The 10,841-nt window shown below is 41.1% G+C and overlaps 1 protein-coding gene across 1 annotated transcript; it reads right to left on the bottom strand.

The window, feature by feature from the left end:
• Positions 1–7,681: 7,681 nt before the first annotated feature.
• LOC117459348 (homeobox protein pv.1-like) lies at positions 7,682–8,634 on the bottom strand. The gene is made up of 3 exons (XM_034100122.1): positions 8,376–8,634; positions 8,033–8,265; positions 7,682–7,927 (listed from the first exon to the last, which is right to left on the bottom strand). The coding sequence occupies exons 1-3, from the start codon at positions 8,617–8,619 to the stop codon at positions 7,682–7,684; spliced, it is 723 nt and encodes a 240-aa protein (XP_033956013.1). The 5' UTR covers positions 8,620–8,634.
• Positions 8,635–10,841: the final 2,207 nt, after the last annotated feature.

The raw sequence follows: 10,841 nt of genomic DNA, 5'->3' as shown, positions 1-10,841 counted from the left end.
CAGAGAGGAGTGATGATTGGTTAACGCGCATTTCAGGGTAAGCCAATCAGAGACAGAGTTGGGCGGGTCTTGCCTTATACACACACACGAACACTTGCTAATGCTAACACACACACACACACACACACACACGGCAACGCTCACCACCAGCACACACACACACACACACACACACACACACACAATGGCAGATGCAAGTATCAGCGAGAGCAGCAGCGCATTTACAACTTGGAAATATAACCACTATTTTCAATTTGTGGGGATAAAGGACGCAACAAATATTACGGTCAAATACGATGTGTGCAGGACAGAAAGCATTGTCCTCATCGAATAACAGCAATGCCAATCTCTTTACAATAAAGATGCCTGTCAAAATGTCTAAACATATCTTTTGTGTTGTATTGTTCCACTACATTTCATAATGATAATTGCTACAATGATGGGAGTTGTCTTTTCTCTTACTGTGCCACAGAACAACACAACAACTTGTATTTCTGTGTTATTATTTTTAAAGTAAAGTAACTTGTTACTAGTTACTTTTATAATTTAGTAACTAATAAAGTAACTAGTTACTTTTTTGAGAGCAGTAACTATAACTATTACTAGTTACTTTTTAAAAGTAACTAGCCCAACACTGCTAATAACTAATCTTGTTGAATAAATGTGATGAGCAAAAAGCATATTTTCTTCCAAATTGCAGTGGAGTAAAAGCACAAAGTATATATAGTAATATATATTACATTGAAAGACTCAAGTAAAGTACAGTAACTAAAAAGTAAAACATTTACTACAGTTGAGTATACTTAACAGTGGCGAGCCGTGACTTTTATACCTAGGCCCTCTGACCCCCCTTCCCTCGAAAAAAAAGAAGAGATATTACGTCTCAACGTCGACTTCAGCGGAATATCAAAACACCGGCCCGGGGTGCAAACCGCATCAATGACAGCGACCCTCTACCACACAAAACAACACCATTTATATAAACACCTATCATGACAGGGCTCAAAGCCAAGTAACAATTACAAATGAATTAAGTCGGCACGGCGGCCCGCATTGAAAATGACTTAGGCCTACCTTTGATGATAAATCACTGAAACACAAAGTCCTTCCTCCTGTCCTTTTGGATGAAGCACTTGCGGGTCATTCAGCTGATCCTTTGCCACTCCAGTTTATCATTGTAACTCAATCTTGAAAATGACTCCGTTAATAATTTCGCAACGATGTCATCACTATCACTGAAGTGAGCCATCATGAACGAATTTATGCTAATTATAAATCTATCGTTTAGATTTATGATTCGAAAATAATAAAAGTAGGGTAGACATGTGGATATTATCCGGCTGAACAAAACGTGCATTTATCTAACAGGTTCGTTTTCCACAGACCTTATTTCCAGCTATTTTCCAAAATCCTATGGAGAAATCCCATTGCTTTCTGTCGAGGGAATCCGAGCGCAGCTTACTTCCGGGTTTTAGGACGCGTCACTGCACCACTTGCATAGACCTCACAGCGGGCGGAACTTGTCATAAAGTCCGCGAAAATAAAGCCCGCCCATTTAGAGGGAAGATATGATTGGTCAATTGTACTGTCATTTGACATTACTCTCTCGTTGAGTTACTATAGCTGGCCCTCTGTGAATGTAGAGAGGGACCAAGCTCTCCCGTCTTCACATAACTCGCAGACGGCATTTAACCCTTCACATTCCAACAGAAACTGAACAGGCAGATTCGAAGGATTTATTTCTTTGGAAATATTATTTTAAATACAATTAAATCAAGGTATTTTGGTAAAACTAATGAAAAATGTAACAACAAAAAAATATTTTAATTTTTTTTTTTTTTTTTTTAATGTTTTCAAATATAATTTTTTAGAATATCTTAGGCCCTCACAGAGGGCCTAGAGGGCCCTGACGGCTCGCCACTGATACTTAATAACTTTCCACTTTATAAAAAATGTCCATTGTATTAACTTTACTTCACTGCTATAACATTTCAAAGAGAATTTATTTCATTGCATTATTTGATGTCTTATTATAGGTAATAAGTGAAAATTACAAGAGAAAGCTGCACAATAAAGTGATAAAGCTATTCATAATATTCAATACATGTGTATTATTCTGCAATGGGCTGTGTTTGTGCCAATACAATACATAGACAATATATGTAATGCAGGACATGTAATTGTTTTTGCCGTGTGTTATTTATACCAGAGTGACTGGTTATGATTGATTTACTTTTTCTGACAAAAACACATCAGGAGCCACAGATTGTACTTTGAAGTTCCTTCACATGGGACCACATCGTTTTGAGGGAACTGTTCGAATTGTTCGGCGAAGACCCCCCCAGCGTCAACCCACCTGAGTTTCGGGGATGTGCTGCCTGACCCCCCTCCTCTGCATAGACCCCAGGCCCCTGTCCCTGCTGATCTGCCCGCAGCTGAACTTGGTCCTCGCCTCCGCTGCTCCGCAGCTGCCGGGCGGCTTCCCCCTCGCTGTCATCCGAAGTGCATCCGCAACTGTCAGCTGTAGGAAGGACAGGGAGCTTCAATAACTCAGCCGAAGTCAACCGAAACACAAAGACATGTCGGTGCACAGTCAATCAGCGTCTCTCGGGAGAAGTCGGGGAATACTGCTTCTTCGTAAATTGCACAATTTCGCTATGGACTTTTGAATGGAGCGCCGCATCCTCATACTAACCTTTGGAGAGCCATTGCACAGAGAAGTTGTCCATGTTGTGGTCTCACGGTGTGCTTGTGTTGATGCCTCTTGTGTCACTCACTTAAAGAAGGGGCACACGTATTATTTGCATCTGCAAAGGCCTCTCAGCGGAACGATAGGAACTTGATGGTGGGTGTAATTGGGGTTAATGGAGGCCGGGCTGTGGGAGTTCGCACCTCCCTGGCTGGCTCCGGCGCCACTGAGTCTGAGTATCAGTTACCTGACAGAAATGATCTCTGCATGAAGTAAGGCCGGGTGATATCCGCTATGAATACAGGGCTGTTAACTAAAATACCAGATTGTAGCCCGAGTTAAGACCTCTTTCATGTGGGCTTTCAGTCCTGCTGTGCCATTGGCCAACCACACTGAGACTTTCAAATATTCCCTGTTGCATAACATGTCTTATCAGCCGTAGTGACCAAGACATGACATATAGACAGAGCCTTATCCGTCGCTGCCCCCCCCCCCCCCCCCTTACTACTACTTCATTATTGCCATTCACTGTTTGCAAGGATCATAGTGTATTATAGTTCCCATAGTTTTAATATATAATAATAATGTAATGATTACATTACAATAATGAAGATACCTCCACCAAGTGGCTTTACAGTGAACTGCATGTGTTATGTTATGTGTTATTGATTTTGTGTGACTTCATGATAATTGTATCATGAAGTCACACACAATCAATAAAGTATTATGAGTCTTGAACTCATGAATCCTTTTTAAATGTCTTATGATAATAAAAATCATTAGTAATATTTACTAATGCCTATAATCTAGATCAGGGGTGCCCACACTTTTTTGGCTGGTGAGCTACTTTTGAAATGACCAGCTCACCGAGGTCTACCAAACAAAAATAAAATCCCAAATTGCAAGGGTTGCTGAATAACACGTTTTATTTATACATGGGATAACTACAATAGGGCTGCAACAAACGACTCATTTGATAATCGATTAATCTATCGATTAATGAAACGACTAATCGACTATTCGGACTATTACTGTACGCCTTGCACAATTTCTCAAACGCTCTTATTTAGCCATCAACTTTTAGATTTAGCTTGAGGTTGTTTTAGGCATGTGGAAACTAACAATGAAGACAATAAAGATTAATACTTGATTCAAAAATACATATATTATTAAATTAACTTAACAAATTGTGAACAAAATTAACATTGTTTTTTATTTAAATTAAATAAATAATATTTCACATCAAAAGAAACAACAATGTTTTAACAAATCGTATTAAATAATCTGATGACAGAACTGTAAACAGAATAGCTGAAACTTTAACAAAATAAAGAGTAACTCAGTTACCTCTAATCATTAACCCATGTTTGTATAATTGAGTTAACTCCGTGTGTTGCTGCTAGCATACACAACACCTGACGTGGAAACGTTACTCGTGGACGGGGCTACAGAGCTACTAGAAAGACAGTCCAACCCGGTGCATTCCTCCGTCTGGATGTGGAGCACTTTTGCTGAATGTTTAGACAAATTGCTCGTGTTACCGCCCTCACATGTTAAACTCTCTTAGCAAAGAGCATTGTCCACCTCAAGACGGGTAACATTTAACCACACCGTGGAGCGCTTCTCTCCGCCATCCCCGCCGTGTGTTGCTGCATGTAGCAGAGCGCGTGTGTAAACTGCCCCGCCCCCTCGCACACAGACGGGGAGACAGAGATACAGGTCGAAAATACACCGACCATAGACGCATTTGCATGTTAGAAACGAGTTGGCGACACTAAGACTGCGAGGTAATGTTTCTGTAGCAATAATACATGACCTTTCTCAACTCGCCACTCGGAGGGAAGTCGCTGTCAGCCTTGTGAACACTCCGATAATGCCTCTCCACGTTACCTTTCTTTGGCAGAGCGACGCTTGCTTTACAAATAAGGCAAATAACCTTTGAATGTGAATGTTTTCCCGGCACTTGACTGATTTTGTATCGCTTTGCATTCTGGGTTAACAGACTCGAAAGCGATAGGTCGCTTTTTCTGTCAATCAAGTAAAGTCCTGAATTAAGTGGCAGGGAGGCCAAGGGAGGAGGGATCCAAACCTGTTTTGTCTATTTTAACGGAGCTGGATTTTTTTTTTTATGAATGACTCGCGATCTACCAGCATTGCCGTACTGGGCACCTCTGCTCTAGATGCATCAGGTACCTCTATATTGCTGTCCACATCTGTGTGTGTGATTGACATGCTGGCTGTCCAATCAGTGATGAGTCTCCCAGCCGCAGACAGCTGTCTGTCTGAGGAGAGGCAGGATGGTGATGAAGCTTTTGTTATGTGTGACTGCATCAGAAAGTGAGAAGGTTCCGTTTGATCTGTGTTGACCTGTTGACAATGACACATTTGCTGAAAGGCCCCGGGGCCCCCTCAGCCCCCACACAACAGGCAACCTGTGAGAACAATGAGGATTGTATTGTTATCAAATCAATCATTTACAGCAAAACTGCATCAATGCAATATGTCAGACGATGACCCTCATCCCAAAAACACTATAAAACCCTCCTCATATTCCAGACGGTGAAGCATGCACACTCCTCAGCTTGTTCTGGGATTTGGGGGAATGTTTGTGTTACAGTAGCATGTAATGCATTGCACATGGTTTCAAATTAAACCTTTCAAATAAAATAGAAAAAACAATTGCTCCTGAGACCCCGAAAGAAACAGGTTTCAAATATCCTTCTTTTTTTAGATCACACTAGTCTTTAGGGTGTTATTAACATAATGACTAACAAACATAAAAATATATATTTTTATTGTATAAAAATAAAAATATATATTTTTATTTTTGTTTTATTGTGTGTCTTCTGTAGAGTACATCGGGTGTTAGTTATGTGAAGCATAGTATACAAACAACATTAACATACAAGTACATTTAGACAACATTAGAGCACAACAACTCAATGCAACACATACTGAGCCCTCATTTGTAGTACTCCAGAGATACATCTGACACTTGAGGCACTTGATGTATGTTTTCCCCGTAGTGCATCCGTCTGCCATGACCCCTACAGAAACCTACGTGTTAGTTTAAAGGCCCAAAGTGGACTCCATTTGTGTCGTGTAAAATTGGGGGAAATAAAAAATAAGCAAATCCCCATGTCCTCCTCAGAGGACATTCATAAAAACATTTAGTTTTAGGTCAAATAATTATTACACTGCTCTGAAACTCACTACACTAACTCCTAAGATGTTCCCTTCTATATTAATAAACATATTGAACTCACAACACTGGTAATTACAACATTACAAACTTACCATTTATCTTTCTATAAATAGTGCTTGTGTTGATGGACGCCATTTTGAAATACAATGATATTATCTTTTTCAAAGCCACACCCCCACATATGTCACATGTCTGAAAAGCCCAGGATGTCCTCTGTGGAGTGCAGTTGGACTTAATGCTGTGGCATGTATAACCTCAAAGTAATGGACCAAAACCTAATGTCCTCCACAGAGGACCAAAATGAATGGGTGGGTCTCTGGAGGATAAATACATATCAACAGCAGAAACATTACCTGTAATTAATAGGAAATGAGTGAATATGCACTATATTAGACCAACATGGTGCACTTGTCTGCAGAATTAAACTTCCCCTTTTAAACACATTTTGTTTTTCAGAGACATTTTTTTAAAATTTTAGTATTTGCTGTTATACTCTTGCCCGTTTAAAATCTGATGTACTCCACATATTTTATTTCTTTTTTGGTGTATTGCTTATCATTTATTCTTTAACATATTTATATGTTCTCACTTTTTACAATTTCATTCTTTTTACTATGTTAATGCACCAGTATGCAGTTAAGCAAATTAAAAGAGAAGTTATACTTTACTGATCCCAAATTGGGAAATTGTTCGTAGCTTTGCTCATGAATTGAAAATAAGAATAAACGAACAGTAAATGCATTATTAACAATAGAAGGATAGCTTTACAGAACTTTAATGAACTTACCTGCTATTAAAGAAACATGATATATATGCAGTATAAAGTGTGAGGTATGGGTAAAGTAGACATACACATTTAAATTAACTTCAAACTTCTTAAATATTTGTATACAACTTAGTTCCTTTTGTTGTCGCAGTATTATCCACCAAAGCAAATTCCTTGGCAGTAAATGGGTCACCCAGGATGTGATTGGACTGTAGAAAGGGGACAATGCCCCTTCAGCCACTGAGTGTAAATACATGAATATTGCCTTTATTATCTCTAGTGTCTCCAAACCTCATCACACAATCAAGTTCTAACCCCAGGCTTCAGACTTCAAACCACACAAAGACCCAGACTCAGTGGAGCCAGGCCGAAGGGTGGGTGGGGGTCCCTGCTGTAAGTGTAAACTCACCAATGAACAGCTTCACTGGGACTAATTGTTGACCATGATCTCCCGTTAGCTGGCGTTTGAAGTGCAGATATTGGGACAAACAAGGCGCATTGAGGAGAGCATTTGGTCAGCCTTTGTTGACAGGTAAGGGGGGGGGGGGGGGGGGGGGGGATACCGCAATGTCTGTATGAGACGCGCAAGGACAATTTAATGTGGTGATTTCATTGATAATGATTTGTTTGACTGGGCTTTGATATACTGAGAGATCCTTACAATGAGCTGTGATAGCTTTAATGGACACCTCCCATTTTTTATCAGATCACTTTCTTCCAACCTCCTCCTACTTTAAGATGAAATGCAGGATGATCTATTCATGGAGAACTAATCCTGCAATAAAGATAATATCATCAGCTTTATCTCCACATGTGTTCTTGTTATGTATGCAAAGCACAGAAAGTCAGAGCCAGGGATTAGAAGATACACTTTTTTTTAATTCAATGATAAATATACTTTTTATGTAAATTATATACAACTTTGATATAACGTAATAATAATAAAAATCACACATCAAATACTCTGGATTGCACGGGATTGTAAGTGTTTCGATTGGAAAAGTCTCCGGTTGTAAATTGTTCAGTAGTAATGAGGGTTGTGGATCATGACGTGAGGAGGGCGCATCTGCTGCTGGAGGACCAGCTGCGGGACCGTGAGCGGGTAGAAGGCCGGGCCGGTGGCCGGGAAGTGGGGTCGCTGTCCGGCCATGCTGTGGTACTGAACCGGGGGCAGACGCTGGAACATCACCGGGGAGATTTGGGGAGCCAGGTAGTCCTGCACCTCCCGCTTGAGCTTCATTCTCCTGTTCTGAAACCAGGTTCGTACCTAAGAGAAGGCAAGGACAAAGTTAGTCTCTAAACAAAAAATAATAAAGGAAACAAGTAAGGAACATGGCATTCTTTTGGTGTTATTGTTGGTTTCTCTTTTTACCTGAGTTTCTGTGAGGTTGAGCTTCTGTGCTGTTTTCACCCTCTCTCCAGCATCAAGGTACTTGTGCTGGTTGAAGATTTTCTCCAGTTTGTTGATCTGCTCGGGGGTGAATTTGGTGCGCACTCGGCGCTGCGCTGCGTCTTTCTCCGCATCGCTGCCATCATCCACAGAGAGACACTCAGAGGAAGCCGCCTCGCTCTCATACCCGGAGGAATACCCGCTGGTTTCTGAAACTGAAGGAAGGAACAGCCGGTTATACACCATTCTAGTGCGCAAAGCTTGACATAGACCTATTTGTATTTTAAATCAAATACATGCAGGCTGCCATGAGTAGTGAACTTACTTGGTGAGGTGCAACTTGTTGTATGGAAAGGTGAGCACAGGCTGGCGTCCTGCCCGCTGCTCTCTACTGATTCAACGGGCTTGGTGGCCCTGGGTTTTGGCTGCAGGTAACTCTTGCCAAAAGTCGGCGGACAGGGCTGTACCATGCAGGGGATGTGAGGTCTGCAGGCCGGGGCAGCATCCTCCGTCACCGCGGTGTGTTCGTGGCTCTGGGCCAGCCAGTCCACTGAAAAGTATTTCACCATGCTGCTGCTCAGTGACCTGTTAATCCACCGAATGTCAAAGGGAGAGTGTGATGCCAGCTCCTGGCCAGAGGCAGTTTTTATAGGGCCCCGGCCCTCGCCACCATTTGCATATGTAGAGGCCCTTGTTAACGCCTGATCGATCCCGATGATTAGGACTTAATGGCTCGTTATTGAAGTCTTTACATATCCTGTGAGTGTGAAGACCTGGCGCCGCCGAGTCTGTGAGAACCCTCCTGAGCTCATACATTTGTCAGCCGCGACTGAAACCAGCGGCGGGAGGAACAGCTGGCTCCTGCAGAGGTGGAGACGCGCTTTCATGTTTCTGCTGCTGCATAGCCGGGGAGAGGTGTCAAAGCCATAGGCCTGGCTCAGTTACTGCTAACATTTGAAACACTACAACTGCATTTCTTCCTCACTGATCTAGTGTCCCTATGCGCAACATTTGAGAAAGAAATGCATCTTAGAAATATTAGATGGAAAGTGTATACATCTAATGGGAACAATCCCTTATGTTATCTGAGACCAAGAAGAGTTCAGTCAATAGTTTTGAACATCTCTTTTAAAGCCAATATCTGAGCCGTAAATCTCCAAATAGTGTCTATAGTTGTAAAACATAACAATCATTGTAATGACATTAAAGGTCCCATGGCCATTTCTACTGATCATAATTCCATTGTTGAGGTCTACTAGAATAGATTTAAATTGTGCAATTGTCCAAACTCACATTGGTTTCTCATACAGCATCTCTGTAAAGTATTCTATGTGTATTCACTCTGTCCTAAACGGCTTGTTGGAGCTCCTGCCCCCCCTGCCTGTGCTCTGATTGGTCAGCTCACCCACTCAGCGGAACATCAGTGATTATGTGTTACAATAGCAGTACTTTTCCCAGTATAGTTCCGATATAGTTCTGAAAATGTGGGGAGTGGCTATATACAGGACGGTCCTGTATATAAGGTCTCTGAAATGGCTATATACAGGACGGTCCTGTACACAACGCCAAATGGCTATATACAGGACGGTCTTTATCGGCAGAAAAATCGAGTCGCTTTTTATGTAGTCTACAGAAATATGGATATAATTGGTGTACAATTAACGTTTACAGCAGGATAAATTACAAAAATGTACAGCATACTACATACAATTCAAAAGACGGTTTCTCCGATTTCTAAAATAAAAATGCCGGCGTAGCCGATAAATGATTTGTGTTGCTTTCAATGCAAAATCACCACGTCAACGAAATGTCGGCGTATTCTTTAAAAAAAAAACTTCAGTTTTAATAAAACCGAGTAGTCTTTAAAGTATGCAGTGATATCCTTTACAAGTAAAACATTGTGCATTGGAAAATATAAAGTAGAAAATGATTGAAACAACATAAAAAGATAAGCCAAAAAAAAGACTGAAATCAGCATAAAAAGCTAAGCAATTGGCATGGAGAGAGATTTAATTGCCACAATTTTATATTGAGGGGAAACTCATTGAAAATAATGTTGTCGTGAGAATATTTATCTGTGAATCCTATCCCTGACATTACCACCCGCGAAACTTGCTTAAGCATGCTATAATAGCCCGGTCTGTATATATTCATTTGACGTTAGCTGCAGGACGGTCCTGTATATAGCCATTTCAGAGACCTTATACACAGGACCGTCCTGTATATAGCCATTTCAGATATCTTATCCACAGGACCGTCCTGTATATAGCCATTTCAGAGACCTTATATACAGGACCGTCCTGTATATAGCCATTTCAGAGACCTTATATACAGGACCGTCCTGTATATAGCCATTTCAGAGACCTTATATACAGGACCGTCCTGTATAGCCATTTCAGAGAGCTGTGTACAGGACGGTCCTGTATATAGCCATTTGGCGTTGTGTACAGGACCGTCCTGTATATAGCCTCGGCCGAAAATGTGCGTTCACACCAGTGTTAATTTCGTCAACGAAAACTATGACGAAAAATGTTCGTCAACAACCTTTTTTACATGACTAAGACGTGACGATGACGAGCTAAAACTAGATTATTGATAACGAAAACTATGGCGAAATGTATTTAGTTTTCGTTGACGAGACTAGACGGGACTGAGGTGTTAATTGGTGGACTATCAGACATTCAAAATACAGCATATGTTCCCCCAAGTGTCCGTCTTGTCTGTCAAAATCCATCTTACGTTTCTAACTTGCAATATCATTATTTCCGCTCTCTTCACTCCAGAAGAGCGC

Source organism: Pseudochaenichthys georgianus, chromosome 15, assembly GCF_902827115.2.
Source record: "Pseudochaenichthys georgianus chromosome 15, fPseGeo1.2, whole genome shotgun sequence".
Classification (NCBI taxonomy): domain Eukaryota; kingdom Metazoa; phylum Chordata; class Actinopteri; order Perciformes; family Channichthyidae; genus Pseudochaenichthys; species Pseudochaenichthys georgianus.
The sequence above is the reverse complement of the archived record's forward strand: the minus strand, read 5'-3'. Positions and strand labels throughout refer to the sequence as shown.

What these genes read in the sequence shown, in the direction of transcription:
- LOC117459348 (XM_034100122.1), bottom strand. Translation starts at nt 8,619, where the DNA reads ATGGTGAAATACTTTTCAGTGGACTGGCTGGCCCAGAGCCACGAACAC. An exon ending in AACAAGTTGCACCTCACCAA is followed by an intron (nt 8,266 to 8,375) that starts GTAAGTTCACTA and finishes TCCTTCCTTCAG; the next exon opens with TTTCAGAAACCAGCGGGTAT. An exon ending in TCAACCTCACAGAAACTCAG is followed by an intron (nt 7,928 to 8,032) that starts GTAAAAAGAGAA and finishes GCCTTCTCTTAG; the next exon opens with GTACGAACCTGGTTTCAGAA.